Source organism: Marmota monax, unplaced genomic scaffold, assembly GCF_021218885.2.
Source record: "Marmota monax isolate L192 unplaced genomic scaffold, Marmota_monax_Labrador192_F-V1.1 WCK01_AAM20220418_F8-fsc00004, whole genome shotgun sequence".
NCBI lineage: Eukaryota > Metazoa > Chordata > Mammalia > Rodentia > Sciuridae > Marmota > Marmota monax.
This window is the reverse complement of record NW_026692881.1, coordinates 29,329,353-29,353,496: the sequence shown is the minus strand read 5'-3', so window position 1 is coordinate 29,353,496 and position 24,144 is coordinate 29,329,353. Positions and strand designations below refer to the sequence as shown.

Below are 24,144 nucleotides of genomic sequence, written 5' to 3'. Positions count from 1 at the left end.
TCATATACTCGTTCATATGTAATAGTTATCAATTTATACAATAAAGTAGGAAAAAAGTACTATAGATTTTAAATCACTTGATAAAAGTAAATCTATAGGGTTTTTTAAATTATCAATTTATAAATTTGTGATTTTAACTAGGCATTCCAAAAATCAGAACCTATCATGATGTTTATACATATAATAGTCTTTCTTGTCTGTATAAACATTTTGTACTAATTTTAATAAATCTCCCTGCTGTACTATTTTTAACATGTGGGTGTAACCATGTGTATTTCTATTACTTCCCATATAAATATGTACTATAACATTTTAAATTATCAATCTCTTACTAAGAATATATTAGGATTACTTCCAATACAGAGTTTGACAAAGAATCAATAAAATTTTTATTTAAAACACTTCAGATACTCACTAAGCAGAGAAATAAGAAAGAATGGATAGCATATTCATCAGGATTTAGTGAAATGTGATTTAACTAATAACATATTCATAAAATTGTTCTATATCACCTCATGAAACTTCTGACAGCTAAATTTCTTAGAAAAATCACAAAAGTTCAATAATTTGATTGGCTTTGAATAATTCAATGTAAAAATAACTCCCATTATATCAAATTAAAGCCAGAATAGTTAATTTCATATAACTATGAATAGCCTCTTTATGAAAACATTTTTAAGTATATGTAATTCAAAGACTTTTTAAAAGTACAGATCTAATATAGTACCACAGAGGCATTATCCTTATGTTCATTACTTGTCCTTTTATTATCTTTAAAAACATAGTTGAAATTTTTTATTTTAAAAATTTGATAATAATATAATAATAAAGCTGCCAGTTGTAAATAATAATATTTAAAACATTCCTTATTTATTAAAACTTGAGGTTTTTCACAGAGTTAAAAAAAAAACACAATAGAGGAGAAGATCTACCTACACAATAGGCCAAGAAAATCTGAGGTCTCTGTTATCAGAGTAAACCTTGGCATAGAGGAATAAGGACGACATAAGTGGTCAATTATAAATTCTATACATGCAAAAATGTTATGAGATGTCTCATTTAACAAGGTTACAAAATCCTGTCTACAATGACCCTGGAATCTAAACCCTTGCAGCAATAAGAATGTTCATTCTTTTAGTCTTTCACTGTGAAGAAATCAGACATAACTACGCCTGAGGAATTGAGGTGGCAGCAATGACTTGTATCCTGAACTTAAATGACTTGATTCTTTTCCAAAAGTGGCAATAAAAATGTATTTGGTCATTATATACTGAAAATGACCCTCTTTGTCAAATTATCATACATTTGTAGCATACTATGTTAAATTTGAGAAGTCAAATCAAACACAGACTTCAATTTCAACAACTCAACTAATAAGGTTGAGTACTTTATAGTATATATTTTGACCACATGGACAGCTTTTTTGTGACATATCTGTTCAAATCTCTTGTCCATTTCTTTATTGAGTTTTCTTACATTTTCCCATTGATCTGTAGTACTTCTCTACATTTTCAAGATGACAGCCCTTTGCTGACATTATACATTTCTAAATAGATCCCAAACTGTGACTTGCATTTTTATCTTCTTAGTGATGATTTTAGATATATAAATATTGTTCATGCTATTACTTTTCTTTATGAATACCACTACTTGAATCATTTTTAAATTTTTTACCTATTAAAATAAATATACTTGCCTTTGAACCTTCTAGAATACTAACTATCTTTTACATTGAGATCTATAATTGGTCTGACATTGATTTCTGTGTATGCTGTGAGGGAGAGCCCAATATTCAACTTTTCCAATTGTACATTCAATTGGCCCAGATCAATTTATTGAAAAAACTGCTCCACAGTGCCAACTTTGTCAATGATCAAATGTCCATATGTACATTTGTCTATTTTCATATTTTTACAATAATAATCTTATATTGTATGAGATTTGTTAGAAGTCTTCCAGGTTTGATCTTTTAGAATTTGTTTTAACTATAGTTGGCCCTACACATTTTCAGATAAATTTTAGAATCAGTATGTTAGTTTACAAAAGAAAATTATCTGCTAAAATTTTATTAGGATTATATTAAACCTACAGATCCATTTGGGTAGAATTTATATCTCTATAATATTGAGATTTTTCAAACAATTATCAAAATGCAGTCTCCATTTATCTAGTTCTTCTTTAATTTCTCACAATACAGGCTTATAGTTTTGTTTCTGTAAAGATCCTTCATATACATCTTTAGATTTGTTCCTTAAGTTGTTAATGTTTTCTGATGGCAACATAAGTTATATTGCTTTAAAATTATTCCTGGTATACACAATTACATTTTGTTGATTTTTTATATTGATCTTTTATGCAACAACCTATTGCTCATATACCTTATGTATGATATCATATTTTACTTTAAATGCTTTTTTGCATTGCCTAGAAACTCTAATACAATGCTGAATAAAACTGGTGTTTTATTCAAAAACCCTCATCTTCTTCTCCAACCAAAAGAAAAAGCTTTCAACATTTCACCGAACATTTGCAATAGTTTTTGTGTTAGAGTGAATTTTTTACCATGTGAATTATTTGCTTTTCTTCTAGTTCACTACAATTTGTGTCATGAAAACATGTTAAATTTACCTAAATATTTTTCTACATCATTTAAAAATATTATAGGACTTTACTTCTCTATTCCTTTAATATCTTAATTACCAAGGAAACTTCACCCATGAGGTGATCTAGGCCTGGAAGGTTTCTCATTTTGTTTTGTTTTTGTTTATATGTATGATTGTTTACTTGTTTTGAAGCAAGAATTTCAATTACAGACTATTTCATTGATATGAAATTACTCCAATTTCTATCTTTTCATGTGTCATTCTGGAAAATTTTGTTTTCCTAGAAATTTGTCATGATTCATCTGATTTTTTAAATTTACTGTCTTACATCTGCTAATCATATGCTCTTCTTAACTTCCAATGTCTATACAACCTTTAGCAATGTCCCTTTTCAATCCTGACATGTTATTTGAATGACATCTTTGTTTTTAGGTTCTGTGTGGAATTTGTTTATTTTATATTATTTATTGTATTACTCTTTACCAACCAACATATTTGGTGATTACTGGTGACTTTATGGATTGTCTACATCATTCTACTTCATTAATTTGTGATCTAATCTCATATTCTTTTCCTTTTCCTATCTTTATTTTCTTTATCCTTACTCTGCTGTTTTTTATGTAGCTTCATAAAAAGATGCTTTGGACTACTGATTTTCAGGCTTTTAAAAGCATTTTCTAATAAATACACTCAAAAGGTATAACTCTCCCTCTTATTCCCTAAATCACATATATTTTAATGTGTTATCATTCTGTACAAAATATCTTCTAATTATTCCTTGACCAATTATTTCTAAGGAGTTTATTAATTTTTATATTAGGGTTTTTCTGATTTTTTTGTGTATAATCACCAAGAACTCACTTTTGGGTTCATTTCACTGTGATATGTTACTCAGTAGGTTTTCAATTCTTTTTAATCTGTTGAGACTTGCGTTAAAACCCAGCATATGGTAAATTTTGGAAAACTTCCATAAGTACTTAGAAACAATGTGTATGCTGCAATTATATAGTTCTGTGCTCTCAAATATCAAAACCAAACTGTTAGTTGTGCTACTCAACCTTTGATATTTTTGTTTTTTCAATTTACTGATCTTGTGTCAATTACCAAGGGAACTGGATTAAAAATACTGTACTATGATTTGTTCTGTTTTATTCTGTCAACTTTTACTTTATTAATTTTAACATTGTATTATAAGGTCTACCTAAATTCAGAATTATTATATGTTCCAGGGAGACACTTGGCTCAAATTCGTACTTGTCTCATTTTAGCACAGCTGTGCCAATTTTCTTTTATTTGGTTATTAGAAGACATATCTTCCTTCTATCCTTTTATTTTCAACTTTTCTAAATATCTTTATTTCAACCTTTTCTAGGAAACAGATGACTAGATTTTTTTTTATATTCAGTTCAAAACCTGTTGGCCTTTAATTGGAATATCGTTCTCTCACTTTAGTAAACTTTGATTTCCTCACATCTATATGTAATCATCAAGTGTTCTGTAGTTAAATGCACATCTCACGATATCCTAGTTGACACACCTACTGTTCCTTTTCCATGTCTTTCTTGCCTTCTTCCAATTCCACGGAGAACTTGTCACCATCCTCATTTTCCCATCTATTCCCTTGCTAGATATACAAAGATGCACTTTTATGCTGGTTGTTACTTAATAATAAAATCTCAAACCCTTACCTATTAATATGTAATATTAGTTTATCAATTCCCATGTTATATGAGGATATGAGGTTTTCACACCCACTCATCTCTCTTCCTGAAATTCATGCCATCATTTTCATGCATTTGAATTATATGTGTATTTGAGCTTCTATTATTATCAGACTTTTATAAAATAATTATTTAAATTTATGCTTTTTTATTTCTCTATATTCTATCAAGTATCTAGGACTATTTTTCTTCTACTTCAATAGCATTTATTTTATTTATTATTTCCTTTACTCCCAATCAGCTATACTCAAATTCTCTAGGTTCTTGTTTTCTAAAAATGTTTTTATCTCACTTATTTTTTAAAAGTATATTTCACTGGGTATAATTATAGGCTGGTGATTATTTTCTTTCAACCATCTAAAAATATCATGCCTTCTTGATTTCATGCTTTCAGTTAATAAATCAGTTGTTAGTATTGCCCCTAAGAGAGGGAACATGCCTTTTCCCCTCTAGCTGCTTTTAAATTTTTTTCTTCCTGTTTTCAGCAGCTTTACCATGATATCTCCTAAGTTTCTTTGTACTTACTCCCTTGGTGCTCACAGAATTCTTCAATCTGTAGCTTGAATCTTCTGTCATGTATGAGAAACTCTTATTTATTTCCCAAAAGAAAAAGTCTAATAATCCTATCTATTTTTTTCAAAGAATGTAGAAATCCAGGTATATTTTTGAAAGTAGAGGTAGCAGAAGAAATCACAGCTTAGTGGAAAACTGTTCTTTCTTTAAACATATAAAGTAATGAAAAGCTAGAAGTTCAAAAGAATGTATACTGTCTTAAAATATTCATTTCCCAGATTTTACAAAGGGAAATAAATACAATAATTCTATAATAAATTCTATATTAAAGTTTATATACTCATAAAATCAATAAATGAAAAATAAATTAACAATATTTCAAACATAAAGAGAATGCTATATATATAAATAGGTAATTTATTAAACAAGAATCAAATGACTACATAAAATAACACTATTCATAGCAGTAATTGGAGAAATGCACATTACAATATCAGTAAGATATTACTCATACCTACCACATTGACAAAAGTAAAAATCCTGATAGTTGTATTGGTGACAACATGAAGACACAAAGACACTCATACCCTGCTGTTGGAAGTATACATTACCACAATCACCCAAAAAGCAATTCAGCAACATGCAGTCAAGTTGAGGGTGTTAATACCCTCAGACACAGCAATTTCACTTTTCAGTGTATACCCTAAAGAAACTATTGCACGCGGTCACAGGAAGAACAGAAGACATATATTGCAGCATTGTTGATAACAACAAAAAAGGAAAATTGAACCAAATATCATAAGCTTTTTACTTCAGAGGAAATTAGATGATGAAACAGAAGAAATATTTTTTATATTTTCGAATATCAATAAAATATGAGTTCAAAGAAGAACAAATCCTAGGATAAATTCTATCAGAGCTCAGTTACAGTGTTAAATAAAATTCCTCATCTAAAATTAACATGATATAAGCACTTATCAGTATAAGTAATGCAGGAAAAATGGTATTTCTGTGGGATTAGAAATCATCTTAAAGTGAATCATTTATATAAATGATGGCTACACAGAAAAGTTATTTATGTATTTTATGTTATTGCTACATAATAACATGTTGTTAGTTGGTATAAATATGGAAAAAATCCAAGAAGTTTTCTGTGAAAATATTTGGTAAATGCCACCACAACACAAATATGAAATACAACAAACACCAAATCTTCTCCTTACCATGCTTCTGCCCCATCTACTCACCAAGTCTTAGGGTTAACTTCATACTTATAAAGGTCATCTACCAATCCATATTTGTTGCCTGGCAATGCTTTATAGCCTCCATGAACATAAATGGACTTAGTTATCTCATCATACACACTTGTATGCCCATATCCACCTTGCACAATAGCACCTTTTGTTTCTGGAACAAGCCAAGTGTTTGATGCTATAATGGAAAGAAAATAAACCATAGGTGTTTAAAAATGCAATTCATATATCACCAAAACTATCAACAAGTTAGTTTTAATGACACATTTTTATGAGTAAATACTGTATACTTAATAGTTATTTAGTATTACTTAATAGTCATGAAATGTATTAAAAATGTGCTAAGTGCTACATTAGATACAAAGTAACACTAAAGCTGAGTAACACTTGTCCTTCGTTAGAGAAATTTATACTCTGAAATACTGAAAATCCGAATTTCTGTGTACAAGAGAAAAGGGAAATTTGTCACATTTGAAAAAATTATCATTATTTCACAAAAGAAAAAGTCTAATAAATTGCATCTTTATTCTTCTACACATTTTCGGATTCAAATATAAGCCTAAATAAACTATTTAGCAAGTATTTTATGAGAGCCTACTATGTGACTAACTTTTAATTAGTCACTAATAGTACAAAAATAAAAATTATATGATCACTGTCCTTAACTAAAATTAACTCAGCAAATTTTCAACAAACGCTGGTCCTAAAACTAAATTTCCAAGGCTCTTGACAACTGTGTTATTGTTAGGATCCACCAATTTAACTACAAATAAGAGATTAGAAGACAAAGGAAGAAACATCTTCTTCTTATGTCTCTAGAAGCAATAAAGGACAGATGGCAAACAGAAGTAATGGCAGTGTTGGCTTCATAACACTGAGTAGGGGTATTTCCAGCTTAGGGACAAAAGTGGCACTTGCAGTAGCTCAGGAGCTGATGTGATCACAGGCTCCAGCCTTGCTGTATTTCAGCTTCTAGATTTCCAGGTGATCCCACTACCTTGGGTATCCTTAGCCCTTCTAGCATCTGTGTAGTAAATTCTCAACATTAAATTCCACTCTACTTGCTGTATTTAGCAGAGGCACGTACTCCCTATTGCTGGTTCATTTATAGAGATAACCATATGCAAGGCATACTTATAAGAACATGCAGATAAAAAGCATGTAGTTTGTTGGCCTTAGAAAATTTAGATGATAAAGAGCAACTATAAAGAAATCTGTCATTTGTTTTTTTGTTTGTCTGTTTTGGGGTTTTGGTACCAGGGATTGAACTCAGGTGCTTAACCACTGAGCAACAACCCCAGGCCTTTTTTGTATTTTATTTAGAGACAGAGTCTCACTGAGTTGCTTAGGGCCTTGCTAAGTTGTTGAGCCTGGTTTTGAACTCTCAATCCTTCTGTCTCAGGCTCAACTGCTAGGATTACAGGCATGTGCCATCACACTGGGCTGTCATTTGTTTTTAAATGTACACCCAGACCGTAACTCTATCATACCTCTATCTTGTCAACTAAACTTTGACATCATAGAGAGTTCACTGAAAATACCCAAATTAATAAAAAATGAAAATGATGGTTAAAAACTCTTCACATTTACAATATTCTAAGGTAGTGAAGAAAGTGATTCTTCACTGGCTATAAAAAATATGAAGTATCAAAAGGAATCATTAAAGCCAATTGTGCTTTACAGAATTTGATTAATATTCTTTAGCCACTTGTTAAATGTTCACATATGCCTAAAATAAAAGTTTTTCATATTCTTGCTTGTTCTTTTTTTTAATATTTATTTTTTAGTTGTAGTTGGACACAATACCTTTATGTTATTTATTTATTTTTATGTGGTGCTGAGGATCAAACCCAGAGCCTTACATGTGCTCTACTTCTGAGCCATAACCCCAGCCCATCTTGATTGATCTCTTTTTAAAAAGAAAGATAAACTGGCTTTGTAACAAAAATATTGAATAAAAAATTATAAATGTAAAAGTGAAAAAATAACGTTTGCCCCAGCCCACTTTGTAGAGTTATTTTTCACCATCTTATATATTCTGTATGTTCACAAGTGATAGTTCTAAACATTTTAGTATATACACATTTTAGTATAAAACACATACTGGAGATATATATATATATATATATATATATAGATAGATAGATAGATATATATATATATAGATAGATAGATAGATATGCCTCCCAAAATACTGTTTGGTTGTTATTCTTTACTTAAAACATTTGAGGAATCTGTCCACACCCTTTCTTACATTTTTAGCAGCTAAATTTCATTATATTGGTAATGTGTAACTTATTTAAATAACTATTTGGGTTCTTAATTTGCTCTTAAAAAACAATAATGTAATAACCAACTTTGTAATCATCAGCAGCTTCATTATCTAAGACATCATGTCCTATCTCTCAGAAAGTGCTCCACTGTCTCATTTAATAAAAATTCTTTCAGGAGTGTATCATTGCTATTCCTTTTTATTTGAGAAAATCTAGAATAAGAAAAATTAATTAATAAATCAAAAGTTTAAAAGTCAACATATGGGGCATTGCTCCTCCACACAGACCATATAAATAGCGTTGAGTGACAATCAAAGGAGAATTCTAAAAGGTATAAAGAGGAAAGCACACTGGCCAGTGACTCCAGGTCTGGAGGAAGTGTATCTCCTGACCTCCCCCAAAGGAAGAAGATGTCCAAGTTCAACATTCTCCCACCTCAATCATGAAGAAGAAGGTAACTCTGGTAGGATTATATCTCCCTAGATGTAACAAGAATCCCATGGACAACACCAGATGATCCTATCAGCCCCAGAGACCTAACAAACACTACTTACATTAAACAGAAGGGAGAAACAGTTCCCCATCCCCACCATGCCCAACACTGGAAATGGAGGTCCTATCACAAGACCTAAATACCTACCTGTTAAATGACTTAAATTAGGCCCAAATACTGCCAATATAAAAGCCAAAATGTTAAGGTACAATCAAAAATTGCACATCGCATTAAAGACAGGAAAATCACAATTTGAATGAGAAAATATAAGGAACACTAGCACTGAGATGGCTGAATCAGATGTTGAAATCATCTGACAAGGATTTTAAAGTAATCATAATAAAAATATCCCAACAAGCAATCAAAAATACTCTTGAAACATCAACAACAACAACAACAACAAAATCTCAGCCAAAAAAAGTTAAAGGAAAACTAGAATAACAAATAAAAACTAACTGGATAGGCTCAAAGGGGAGGGTGGGGGAACCCTGTAAACTTGAACAGATCAAAAAACCCTCACAGATCAATAAAATAAAATAAAAAACAGAGAAAATCAACAACAAAAACAAGTCTTGGAGACCTTTGAGACAATAACAAATGATCAAACATTCATATCATCAGAGGAAGAGGAAGAAGAAGAGAAGAAGAAATGGGGCTAAAAAAGTATTAAAGAAATGATTGCTATAAACTTATAAATTTTGTATAAGACATAAACCTACAGATTTAAGAAAACAAGCAAATTCTAAACAGGATAGATCTAAAGAAATCCATGCTAAGATACATCTTAATTAAATTTCTAAACTTTAAAGACATAGGAGGAAAAAAATCTTGCAAGCATACTGAGAGAAAAGACACATTACCTATAGAGAACGTCAATTTAATAATAGTGGATTTCTCATCTGAAAACATTAAGGCCTAAAAGAAGCAGCACATTTTTCAAGTATTAGGGGAAAAACTAACCATCAAGCATGAATCTACCTCTCGTGAAATTGTGCTTCAGGAATTAAGAGGGATAGACTCTTAAATAAAGACTAAAAAAAAAAAAATGCGAGCTAAGGTGGAACTAGGGTTGTAGCTCAGTGGTAGTACACTCGCCTTGCATGTGTGAATCACTGGGTTCAATCTTCAGCACGACATAAAAATAAATAAAATAAAATAAAGATATTGTATCCATCTACACCTAAAAAAAAATTTCTTAAAAAACAGCTAAGGGAAATTTTTCAAACAGAAAAGGAATGATAAAATAACGTTGAAGCCTTCCTTCTTCTCATGAAGTTTATAAATCTTATTTGATGGAGACAAAAATAATACCATATGACACTCAAGACAATATGTAAAAGTGGGAAGATAAACTAATGTAAATGGAAGCAAGGTTTCCAGACTTTACTTGAGGTACTAAAATGATGATGCCTATAGACTGTGATGAGTCTAGAGCACCAAGAAAATGAGACAAGGGCTGGGGTTGGGGCTCAGTGGTAGAGTGCTTGCCTCACATCTGTGAGGCACTGGGTTCAATTCACAGCACCACATATAAATGAATGAATAAAAAAAAGGTCCATCAACAACTAAAATATATTTTTTTAAAAATTAGACAAAGAGATGCTCAAGAACACTATAAGCAAATCAAGATGAAATCCTAAAAATAACATAACTCGCAGGAAACCTGAGAAACAAAAAACAATAATAAAATAAAAAGCACAAATATATCAAAATTATCTTATGTATAAATACATCACATTCTTAAAATGACACAATTGTGGAAATGAGAACTATAGTTGTCACTAGTTAATGGGAAGAGGGAGCAGAGGTACAAGGGAGGTGGGTGAGTTTAAAAGGAAAATGTGAATGATCTTGGAGAGATGGACTATTCTGGACTGACTGTGATGGGGAACTGTCTATAATGATGACTGTGGTGGCAGACACTTGAAACATACAAAAAACTGCACAAAACTAAATGTGCACATACACACACTCAAGTACAAAACTAGGAAAATCTGAATAGGAATAGAGGATTGTATCGGTGTCAATAAACAGAGCTGGAACATTACACTGAATTTCTGCAAGATCTTTTTTTTTTAAGAGAGAGAGAGAGGGAGAATTTTTTAATATTTATTTTTTAGTTTTCGGCGGACACAACATCTTTGTTTGTATGTGGTGCTGAGGATGGAACCCGGGCTGCATGCATGCCAGGCGAGCGCGCTACCGCTTGAGCCACATCCCCAACCCTCTCAAGATCTTATTAATGAATAAAATTGTAAAGTGTATACAGGATCACTCTGTTACTACTTCTTACAGCTATATATAAATCAACAATTATCTCAGTTTAAGTTATCATATACATTCACCTTATTAGTAATCAGGACAATTCACCTTAAATGCAATATTTCACTTAACTACTTGACAAACATTAAAAAACAATTTTTAAAAAAAGTATGAGCGTCATGACACAGGTCTAATGCAAATGTATGCTTAAATATTACCACAGTGGTCTGGAGTGGTTTTAGACAAAAAAAAATAAAGGAAATAATTTGGTTCAAATAGGAAACAAACTTAAATGTAATATTAACTATGATTCTTATTCTTTTTTAAATTTTTTTAAATGTTTTTAGTTATAAATGAACATAATGCCCTTATTTTATTTTTTTATGTGGCGCTGAGAATCAAACCCAGTGCTTCACATGTGCTATCACTGAGCCACATCCAGAGCCCCTGATTCTCACTCTTCTTATGTTATTTTGTACTTGAAAATGTTCATATACTATAAAAAAAAATCAGTTGGTCTCAACAAATATTGAAGATAACAAAATACAGGTGAACTCAAAAAGTTTTTATTTACATGTAACTTGCTTTTTTAACTCATTCATAAAAATTGTTCATATTAAAGAATACCACATGACATTTTGATACATGTATCACATGATATTTTGAGACATGTATGCATTATGTAATGTTATGGCAGGTTACTATGCATGCATTTTATATTTAATTTGGTAATGTCCTCTATCATATTCCCAATTTATAAAAACTGTATCACAGTTCAAAAGTAGCTCAATAAATGAGCTATAAATTCATGACTAAATTAATACATGTACTTATTTAATAAATAATAAATTAGCTAAAGATACTAACACAGGATAACGATGTAAAAGTCAAAAACAAAAATTACTCAAATGCACTGAATGTTCTTCATTAGGCTGTGATAGAGTAATTTATAAAGCATTTAACTTCCTGCCATGAACAACTTAAAAACCAGAAAAGAATATATTAAAAATAGTTTCAAGATACTGAATACCAAGCACCACAGGACACTGATCTTAAATAAAAGAGAAACTGGGTAATCTCTGTGATTGCCAGAGCATACTGACTGAAGGAAAGGTCCTGACCACTGCATAATAAGTGAGTCTGAATAAGAAGTGCAATCTCAGACTGCAAAGAGTGTCTGAAGACCTTGCTGAATTGAGAAAATAAAGATGAGAGTTCAAAGAAACCAAAGGAGCTAGAATTCGTAGGACACAATACTAGAGTTGAGGCAATTGAGCACCAAGAAAAGGAGTCTAGTTGAGTAGCCACTGGTACTTCCATAGGAGAAAACTACTTGAGCCTATGAAAAAGACCACTAAAAAACTAACAAGCTCAACAACTCTTGGATCTCAAAGAGGACTCAGAAGAATTTGTGCTCCAAGTAACAAGAGAGAAGAAGATAATAATAACAACTCATTCTACAAGAGCTGTTTGGTAGAGCCCTGAGAAAAGGTCATAATACTGGAATACATGAGCAATACACTACAAAAAATCCACTCACAACAACCTCAGAAGCAAACTTCCAAAATGCTAATAGTGGTATAAGGTAACTTAACTGCTTGTTAGTACAAACTCCAACACTACTTAAAGGAATATGACAAAATCCAAGAACTGGGAAAGTACAAATATACAATTTCCGAAATGCATTAAGAAATGAACAATTGTAAGAAGGCAAGGCAAATATTACCTTTCACAAGAAGAAAAAACAAACTATAGAAAGAGACCCAGAAATAATATAGAAGACAGAAACAGCAGAACAGAATGTTTAAAAAAACTATTGAAAATATGCTCAAGTATGTCCAATAACATTGCAGAGAACTGGAAGATTAAAAAAACAATAATAAAACAGGACCCAAAGTTTAGCACAGTGGAAGAGTGCTTGCCTAAATGCACAAGGTCATGATTTAATATCCAGGACCTGCACAAGAAAAAAATGAGATGCCTAGAAATGAAAAATACAGTACCTAAAATGAAAATACATTTAAGAGTATTAATACAATATTAGATATTATAGGGGGAAAGAACTTAAAATATGTGGTCATGGTAGGGTAGATAGAATTAATGTTTGAAGAAATCATTTCCAAAATTTAGTGAAGCCTTAATTTCACAAAACCAAAAAGGTAAATGAAATACAAATAAAGGGGGAAAAGTATAAAGAAACCCCCATCAAAGAAAATCCTGAAGTAGAAGATGAGCAAGCAGAAGAAAAAGGTATGAAGGGCCATGAAAGTAATTTTAAAACTACTAAGACAAGGAAAAAACTGTCAACCTAATATTTCTGTTCCAAAACCAAAAATAGGTCTGGGTACAAGGCTTGGTAATACAGCACCTACCTTGCATGCTTGGAACCCTGTGGTCAATTCCAAGTACCACAGAAATTGAAATTAAAAAACAAAAGACCATCAAAGTAGAATTCTATGCCCAGAAAAATATTTTTTCAAAAATAAGAGAAAAAGAAAAGTCTATTAAGACAAAAATGAAAAAAGCAAGCAAAGACATACCCTATAAGAGATATTAGACTAAATGAAAATGATACCTAATACCAGATGAAATGTACTTATACAGACAAATGAAGAATATAGGGAAAACTTAATATGTAAATAATTATAAAATAATTCATCTCTCAATTTTTGTCTACTTAAAATTTTCAAAACAAACATAACAATTTCTTGTGATGTTTATAACATAGAAATATGATATCAGCTCAAAAGAAAGGGAATAAAATACAGATATACTGTTGCCAGGTTCTAACACTATATATATAACATGTTATAACATTATTTGCAGGTAGAATATGACAAGATTAAGGTATATATTGTAAATCACACAAAAATAAAACAAAAAGTAAAATTAATGAATAGTCCTATTGATTCAAAAAGATAAGCAAATTATAAATAATATTTTCAAAGAAATTCACACCAAAAACATAAACTACTGAAAACTAAAGATGAAAAAAATATCGTGGAAGTGACTAGGAAAAAAGTGACAAATTACTTATAGAAGAACAACAATTCAAAAAAACTGTGACTTTGGGCCAGATTGTAGCTCTGTGGTAGAGCACTTGCCTAGCGTGTGTGAGGCAGTTGGTTCAATCCCCAGCACCACATAAAAATACACAAATAAAATAAAGATTCTGTGTCCATCTACAACTAAGTGTGTGTGTGTGTGTGTGTGTGTGTGTATACATATATATATATATATATATTTTTTTTTTTTTTTAACTGTGACTTTAGACCACAGAAGCCAGGAGGAAGTAGCTCAACGTTTTCCTTTCTTTGTGGGTGGGTGTGGCTCAACATTTTTTAAGTGCTGAAAAAAACTATAATTCACAATTCTATATGTATAAACATATCCTACATAGACATGTATAAACACATTTTCAGATGCAAAGAAGATAACCCATATATTTAATGGAACTGTTCTAAAAGAAATGCTAAAAGAAGCTCTTCAGAACAAGGGGAAATGGCAAAGAAAGAAAACTTAGAATGAAGGAAGAACAATAGATGAGGTAAATACTTGAGTAAATATTGACTATTTTCTTCTTCCTTCTTGTCCATTTGATGGGGTGAAACAAAAAATAACAACATGTCCTTATGGTGTTTCCAATGTATGTAGACACAGTAAGTAAGCAGCTACAATATAGATTGGAGAGGGTAAACTGTGGTAAGGCTTCTACATTCCAACCCACAAGGCAAAATATTGATGATAAATAAAATGTAAAAAGTTAAGGACGTATCTTAAAATCCAAAGAAAAAATTACTTTTCAAAATTACAAAGGTAATGTCAAAATCACACTAAATAAGCTTAAAGTGGAATACTGCAAAAAAAAGTCAAATAATACAAAAGAAAACAGGAAAGGGGAAACAGGAATGAAATGAAAGTAAGCAAACAGGAAATGAATAACAAACTAGTAGACCTAAATTTAAGCACTTCAACAATTATGTTAAAGAAGTTAATAATAAAGAAAAATGAAATTATATAACATATTCACATAATAAAAAGGGGAAAAAGATGGACATGACAAATAGAGGACAAAAATCAAAATACCATGATTAAACTCAATCACATTGATAACCATACTAAATGTAGATTGTCTAAAATACACCAAGTAAAAGGCAGCATCTGTCAGATGAGGTTGAGAGCAAAAAGCAGTTATCTGCTCTCAATGAGGTACGACATAAAAACATGAAAGTATAAAACTCACTGGTAAAACTAATAGACAGTAAAAATAAAATACTCGAAGCCAAGTGCAGTGCACATGCCTGTAATCTCAGCAGCTCAGGAGTCTGAGGCAAGAGATCATAAGTTCAAAGCCAGCCTCCACAACAGTGAGGTGCTAAGCAACTCAGTTAGACCCTGTCTCTAAATAAAATACAAAACAGGGCTGGGCAGAGAGCCCCTGAGTTCAATCCCCAGTACCCCCGAAATTAATTAATTATTTTAGTTAAATAATACTGTAATTGTGTTATGCAAATCATGATTTTAGTATGAAAATTAAAAGGCAGAAGTATTAGAAACAATAATAACTTGCAGGTAGAATATGACAAGATTAAGGTATATATTGTAAATCATAGTGAAATAACTTGTTAAGGGATACATAATAGACAAAGATCAATATTGGAGTTGAGTATAAGTAAAAGCATAGTTATTTTATGTGATCAAAGTTAAATTGATATCAGCTTGAAACAGCCTTTTATAACTATGTTTTATATAAGCTTAATAGTAACCAAAAAGCAAAAATCTATAGCAGATACATAAACATAAAAAGTTCAAAGCATATCACTATAGAAAATAATATAATCATAAAGGAAGATAGCAAAGAACTAAAGATCTTTAAAAAAAAAAAAAAAAACAGAAGACAGGGCTGGGGTTGTGGCTTAGTGGTAGAGCACTCTCCTAGAATGCATGAGTCACTTGGTTCAATCTTCAGCACCACATAAAAATGAAATAAAGATATTGTTTGCCTACCTACAACTAAAAAATAAATATTTAAAAAAACAAAGACAAAAAATTAACAAAATGGCAGTAGTAAGTCTTTACCTATCAATAACTATCTTAAATATAAATGGATTAAATTCTCCCACCAAAAGATATATAGTGGCTGAATGGATTAAAAAACAAGACCTAACTCTTTGCTGCCCTCGAGAACCTCACTTCATCTTTAAGGACACACACATATTAAAAGTAAAAAGATGTAAGAAGATATTCCATGCAAATAGAAATCAAAAGAGGGCAGAGGTAACTATACACCATACAATGACAAAGAGATAAAATCCTCAAGAAACTGTAACAATTATGTCCAATGCTGGAGCGCCTAAATATATAAAGCAATTATTAAACCTGAAAGATAGATAAAATAAAATACAATGAGAAAGAGAACTTCAATGTCCCACTTTTAACAATGGAGAGACTATTCAGACATAATACACATTGGACTGGAGCTATATTTTAGACCATATGAACCTAACAGGCAATTTCAGCAATAGCAGTAGAAGACTCATTCTTCTAAAGCACACATGGATATTTTGCAGGATAGGTCTTATGTTAGGCCACAAAAGAAGTCTTATAAATTTAAGATGAATGAATCAATATCAAGTATCTTTTTATCACAATGGTATAAAATTAGAAATATCAGAGGAATTTCAGAAAATTCAAAATGTGTGGAAAATTAAAAACAGGTCAAATAAGAAAATAAAATAGAAATTTAAAAATAACTTGAGACAGTAGCAAAACTTATGGGATACAGCAAACCAGTTCTAAGAAGGGAATTAATAGGGAAAAAAATGAGATCTATTACAAATAGATCTCAAATATTTAAGATTAAATTTCAAGGAACTAAAAGAGAAAAACTAAATCCAAAGTTAGTAGAAGGAAAGAAATAATAAATTTCAGATCAGAAATAATTGAATTAGAGACTAGAAAAACAACAGACAAAAAGCAATGAAACTGAGAGTTGGTTCTTTGAAAAGATAAAGTTGGCAAACCTGCAGCCTGAGTAAAAATTTAAAAAATAGACAAAACTCATAGAAATAAAATCTGACACAAAAGAGGTAATATTACAACTGATACCTCAGAAATATAAAGGACTGTTAGAAATAGCAATTATATGCCAACAACTTGGATATCCTATAAGGAATGGATAAATTCCTAGATATATATAACTACACCATGAAGAAACAGAAAATCCGAATAGACCAATAACAAGTTAGGAAATTAAGTCTTTTATCAAAATCCTCCCAACAAAGAAAAGCTAAAAAAAAAAACAGATGGCTTCAATGGTGAATGCTGAGAAATATTTAAATAAGTAACACCGGTCCTTCTCAAATTCTTCCCAAAAAATGAAGAGGAGGGTACACTTTCAAACTCATTTTATGAGACCAGCACTACCCTGATTATCAAAGCCACAGAGGAAACTATAAGAAAAGAAAACTGGAGGCCAATAACCCTGATGAACATAGAGGCAAAAGTTGCCAATAAAACACTAGCAAATGAAATTCAACAGCCCATGAAAGAATCATTCATGGTGAAGTGGGATTTATCTCAGAGGTGCAATGACAGTAGAATACACACAAATTTTAAAAATGTGACATACCATATCAACAGAATGAAAGACAAAAAACATACAATCATCTCAATATATGCACAAAAAACAATGAAAGTAAACATCCTTTCATTATTCAAAGAAAAACAGAGAATGTTTTTTTTTTCAAAAACAGAGAATGCAGGGGATCCAACATGGCCGCAAGTGGGGAGGCAGCGCTTTCAGTACCTCCTCAACAACGGGGTCAGAGAGACGCATGGATACGCTTAGATTCGACCTGCTGAGAAACTCCTAGCAAAATTCCACTAAAGAGAGACCGGCCGGGAATTGGAAGGATTTTTGGAGGTGACAGTTTGCCCTAGACGAGTGAATCTCCGCCACGCAGCGCAGAGGTCCAGACCCGCCAGCCGCTGCCCGCACGACTCGGTGACTGTCGGCTGCCTGCACGCGGCCCCCGCGTCAGGGCGGATAGCCTCCGAGGCGCAGCCCAGCAGGAGCGGTGCAGGGACTCTAGGAAGAGGTCTCTCGCCAAGCCTTCATGAAATAGCAAACCGGGAGCTGAAACCAACCAGAGACAGACCAGTCCCACCCCTCCCTTCGGACACTCCGGCAAGGAGCCTGGGGCCCGCCATAGCAGAGAGGTGACATCACCAGAGTTCCGCCGACAGAATTCCTTCCCAGCGGAATCCACATTAGCAGGTGTGTGACTCCCACCCCCTCCAGATACAAGCAGCCAGAAACCTCGGGAATCTCTCTGGGGGCGTGTCTGTAGGGAAGCAGAGGGGATTCCAGATCCCCACCTCCCCTTAACACCAGAGGGGATTCCAGATCCCCACCTCCCCTTAACACCAGCGGCGACACCCAAGATCTTAGCCGCCAGTTTCTGGGGGCGTGCCCACCAAAGGCGTCCGGAAAAATTAAACTGTTGGTTCCCAGATCACCCCACCACAGCACTGGGGCTTAGATGAATGACAGAGAGGGTGTTCATCGTTCGGGATATAGGACACGCGGTGGGGCTGCAAGTGTAATCAGATCCTTGGGGAACCGCCTCCGGTGAACAGGACCTGGCTGGCTGGCTGGGAGGAGGAACAGGGGGAGGGGCCGGATAAGTGAAAGGGCTCTGGACTAACAGGATTGAGAGACTCCCAGGAGCCACCTTACAGGGATTTCTGTCAGCACATAGAGGGCAGAAGCTCGGCTCAGAGAGCACAGCTCCGCCTATTGGAAGAGAAGAAAATGGGATTCAGCCATAGAACAGGGGATGCCAGCATGGCAGAGATCTGATGTCATCGGAGAGCGGCCGAGGAGAGAACTTCATCGGTGCCAGCAGCGACAGAAACAGTTGGTCTCCTGGTAGGGAGGGTGAGTCACAGATACCCGAGTCTCTCTCGCTTTGTCATCGAGCCAGAGGGGAGGAGCGGGGCCGCCGCCCTCGCCCGCAAGGTAGGCAGACCTGCGACCAACCTGCAGATCAGGCCCAGCGGTCTGCGGGCGTGGTAGGAGGGGCAGGGCAGAGCCGCCGCCCACGCCGGCAAGATAAGCAGACCTGCGACAGACCGGCAGATCAGGCCCAGCGGCCTGACAGCGTGGTACACACTTCACCCCAACTGGAGTAGGGGCAGAGCAGAGCCTTCGCCCGCGCCCAGATAAGGCCCAGCGGCCCGCCTGCGTGGTGGTCAAGTGACCCCAATTGGAGTGGGGGCGGAGCAGAACTGCCACCCGTGACCGCAAGGTGGGCAGACCGGCGACCAACCTGCAGATCAGGCCCAGCGGTCCCCGGGCGTGGTAGGAGGGGCAGGGCAGAGCCTTCGCCCCCACCTGCAAGGTAGGCAGACCTGCGAGAGAACGGCAGATCAGGCCCAGGGGTCCGCGGGCGTGGTAGACACCTCACACCAATTGGAGGAGGGGCAGAGCAGAGCCCCCGCCCGCACCTGCAAGGGAGACTTTTCAACTATACAAGAGCAATATAAATACATGGGGGGGGGGGAAATTTCAAAAACACAACAGTTTCACCAAGAAGAAAGAAACGCAAGCAGTATGAAAAGACAAGGAAAGAAAGGACCACAAGCAATGCAGGTCAGCTCAACTTTAGAAGAGGTAACAGCTGCAGCAGATGGAATGTCAGATAAAGAATTCAGGATATATATGCTTCAGATGATCTGGAGTATCAAGGAAGACATTAGACAGCAAAATCAGACAATGAAAGATCACTTCGACAACGAATTACACAAACAAATCCAGGAAGCAAAGGATCAACAATACAGGGAGATAGAGGTTATAAAAAACAAACAAACAGAAATCCTAGAAATGCAGGAAGCAATAAACCAACTTAAAAACTCAATGGAGAATACTACCAGCAGAGTAGAACACTTAGAAGATAGAACATCAGACAATGAAGACAAAGTATTTCAACTGGAAAAGAACATAGACAGCTCAGCAAGACTGTTAAGAAACCATGAGCAGAACATCCAAGAAATATGGGATAACATTAAGAGACCAAACTTAAGAGTCATTGGGATACAGGAAGGTATAGAACTCCATACCAAAGGAATGAGCAATTTATTCAATGAAATAATACGAGAAAACTTCCCAGACTTGAAGAATGAGACAGAATCCCAAATTCTAGAAGCCTACAGGACGCCGAATGTGCAAAATTATAAGAGATCCACACCTAGAAACATTATAATGAAGATGCCCAACATACAGAATAAGGAGAGAATTTTAAAAGCTACAAGAGAAAGGAAGCAGATTACATTTAGGGGTAACCCACTCAGGATAACAGCTGATCTTTCAACACAGACTCTGAAAGCTAGAAGATCCTGGAATAACATATTTCAAACACTGAAAGAAAATGGGTTCCAACCAAGAATTGTGTATCCAGCGAAATTAAGCTTCAGGATGGAAGATGAAATTAAAACCTTCCACGATAAACAAAAGTTTAAAGAATTCGCAGCTAGAAAACCATCTCTTCAAAACATCCTCGCCAAAGCATTACAGGAAGAGGAAATGGAAAATAACAACTAAACCAACAGTGGGAGGTAGGACAGTAAAGGGGGGGGGAATAATCAAAGAGGAAAAGAAACCATGTTTAGTAACATAAATAAACAAATATGGCTGGAAGAACAACCCATATCTCAATAATAACCCTAAATGTTAATGGCTTAAACTCACCAATTAAGAGACACAGGCTAGTAGAATGGATCACAAAACAAGACCCAACAATATGCTGCCTACAGGAGACGCATTTGATAGGAAAAGACATACATAGGCTGAAGGTGAAAGGTTGGGAAAAATCATATCACTCATATGGACTTCGGAAACAAGCAGGAGTGTCCATACTCATATCAAATAAAATAGATTTCAAGCCAAAGTTAATCAAAAGGGATAAAGAGGGACACTACATACTACTTAAGGGAACCATACACCAACAAGACATAACAATCATAAATATATATGCCCCAAACAATGGTGCAGCTATGTTCATCAAACAAACTCTTCTCAACTTCAAGAGTCTAATACACCACCATACAATAATCATGGGAGACTTCAACACACCTCTCTCGCCACTGGACAGATCTTCCAAACAAAAGTTGAATAAGGAAACTATAGAACTCAATAACACTATTAATAACCTAGACTTAATTGACATATATAGAATATACCACCCAACATCAAGCAGTTACACTTTTTTCTCAGCAGCACATGGATCCTTCTCAAAAATAGATCATATATTATGTCACAGGGAAACTCTTAGACAATATAAAGGAGTAGAGATAATACCATGCATCCTATCTGATCATAATGGAATGAAACTGAAAATCAACGATAAAAGAAGGAAGGAAAAAGCATACATCACTTGGAGAATGAACAACAGGTTACTGAATGATCAATGGGTTATAGAAGACATCAAGGAGGAAATTAAAAAATTCTTAGAGATTAATGAAAACACAGACACAACATATCAGAATCTATGGGACACACTGAAAGCAGTTCTAAGAGGAAAATTCATTGCTTGGAGTTCATTCCTTAAAAAAAGAAAAAACCAACAAATAAATGATCTCATACTTCATCTCAAAATCCTAGAAAAAGAAGAGCAAAACAACAGCAAAAGAAGTAGAAGGCAAGAAATAATGAAAATCAGAGCTGAAATTAATGAAATCAAAACAAAAGAAACAATTGAAAAAATTGACAAAACTAAAAGTTGGTTCTTTGAAAAAATAAACAAAATCGACAGACCCTTAGCCATGCTAGCGAAGAGAAGAAGAGAGAGAACTCAAATTACTAGCATACGGGATGAAAAAGGCAATATCACAACAGACACTTCAGAAATACAGAAGATAATCAAAAATTATTTTGAATCCTTATACTCCAATAAATTAGAAGATAGTGAAGGCATAGATAAATTTCTTAAGTCATATGATCTGCCCAGATTGAGTCAGGAGGATATAGACAACCTAAACAGACCAATATCAATTGAGGAAATAGAAGAAACCATCAAAAGACTACCAACTAAGAAAAGCCCAGGACCAGATGGGTATACAGCAGAATTTTACAAAACCTTTAAAGAGGAACTAACACCAATACTTTTCAAGCTACTTCAGGAAATAGAAAAAGAGGGAGAACTTCCAAATTCATTCTACGAGGCCAACATCACCCTGATACCTAAACCAGACAAAGACACTTCAAAGAAAGAAAACTTCAGACCAATATCTCTAATGAACCTAGATGCAAAAATCCTCAATAAAATTCTGGCGAATCGGATACAAAAACATATCAAAAAAATTGTGCACCATGATCAAGTAGGATTCATCCCTGGGATGCAAGGCTGGTTCAATATACGGAAATCAATAAATGTTATTCACCACATCAATAGACTTAAAAATAAGAACCATATGATCATCTTGATAGATGCGGAAAAAGCATTCGACAAAGTACAGCATACCTTTATGTTCAAAACTCTAGAAAAACTAGGGATAACAGGAACATACCTCAATATTGTAAAAGCAATCTATGCTAAGCCTCAGGCTAGCATCATTCTGAATGGAGAAAAATTGAAGGCATTCCCTCTAAAATCTGGAACAAGACAGGGATGCCCTCTTTCACCACTTCTGTTCAACATAGTTCTCGAAACGCTGGCCACAGCAATTAGACAGACGAAAGAAATTAAAGGCATAAAAATAGGAAAAGAAGAACTTAAATTATCACTATTTGCAGGTGACATGATTCTATACCTAGCAGACCCAAAAGGCTCTACAAAGAAACTATTAGAGCTAATAAATGAATTCAGCAAAGTGGCAGGATATAAAATCAACACGCATAAATCAAAGGCATTCCTGTATATCAGTGACAAATCCTCTGAAATGGAAATGAGGACAACCACTCCATTCAAAATATCTTCAAAAAAAATAAAATACTTGGGAATCAACCTAACAAAAGAGGTGAAAGACTTATACAATGAAAACTACAGAACCCTAAAGAGAGAAATAGAAGAAGATCTTAGAAGATGGAAAAATATACCCTGTTCATGGATAGGCAGAACTAACATCATCAAAATGGCGATATTACCAAAAGTTCTCTATAGGTTTAATGCAATGCCAATCAAAATCCCAACGGCATTTCTTATAGAAATAGAGAAAGCAATCATGAAATTCATATGGAAAAATAAAAGACCCAGAATAGCAAAAACAATGCTAAGCAGGAAGTGTGAATCAGGCGGTATAGCGATACCAGACTTCAAACTATACTACAGAGCAATAGTCACAAAAACAGCATGGTACTGGTACCAAAACAGGCGGGTGGACCAATGGTACAGAATAGAGGACACAAAACTACAACTATCTTATATTTGATAAAGGGGCTAAAAGCATGCAATGGAGGAAGGATAGCATCTTCAACAAATGGTGCTGGGAAAACTGGAAATCCATATGCAACAAAATGAAACTGAATCCCTTTCTCTCGCCATGCACAAAAGTGAATTCAAAATGGATCAAGGAGCTTGATATCAAATCAGAGACGCGCCGTCTGATAGAAGAAAAAGTTGGCTACGATCTACATACTGTGGGGTCGGGCTCCAAATTCCTCAATAGAACACCCATAGCACAAAAGTTAATAACTAGAATCAACAAATGGGACTTACTCAAACTAAAAAGTTTTTTCTCAGCAAAAGAAACAATAAGAGAGGCAAATAGAGAGCCTACATCCTGGGAACAAATCTTTACCCCTCACACTTCAGATAGAGCCCTAATATCCAGAGTATACAAAGAACTCAAAAAATTAGACAATAAGATAACAAACAACCCAATCAACAAATGGGCCAAGGACCTGAACAGACACTTCTCAGGAGGACATACAGTCAATCAACAAGTACATGAAAAAATGCTCACCATCTCTAGCTGTCAGAGAAATGCAAATCAAAACCACCCTAAGATACCATCTCACTCCAGTAA

The 24,144-nt window shown here is 34.1% G+C and overlaps 1 protein-coding gene across 3 annotated transcripts in view; it reads right to left on the bottom strand.

Annotated features, from left to right (window-relative positions):
* Atrnl1 (attractin like 1) overlaps window positions 1–24,144 on the bottom strand; it is a 725,103-nt gene that overhangs the window by 603,321 nt on the left and 97,638 nt on the right. For all 3 annotated transcript variants that reach the window (XR_009227328.1, XM_058581325.1, XM_046450211.2), the window contains one exon: window positions 6,085–6,268. Coding sequence is in view for 2 of the 3 variants with exons in the window: in XM_058581325.1 (XP_058437308.1) it covers window positions 6,085–6,268 (184 nt within the window). In the remaining variant the exon portion in view is untranslated. The remainder of the gene's footprint in view (window positions 1–6,084; window positions 6,269–24,144) is intronic.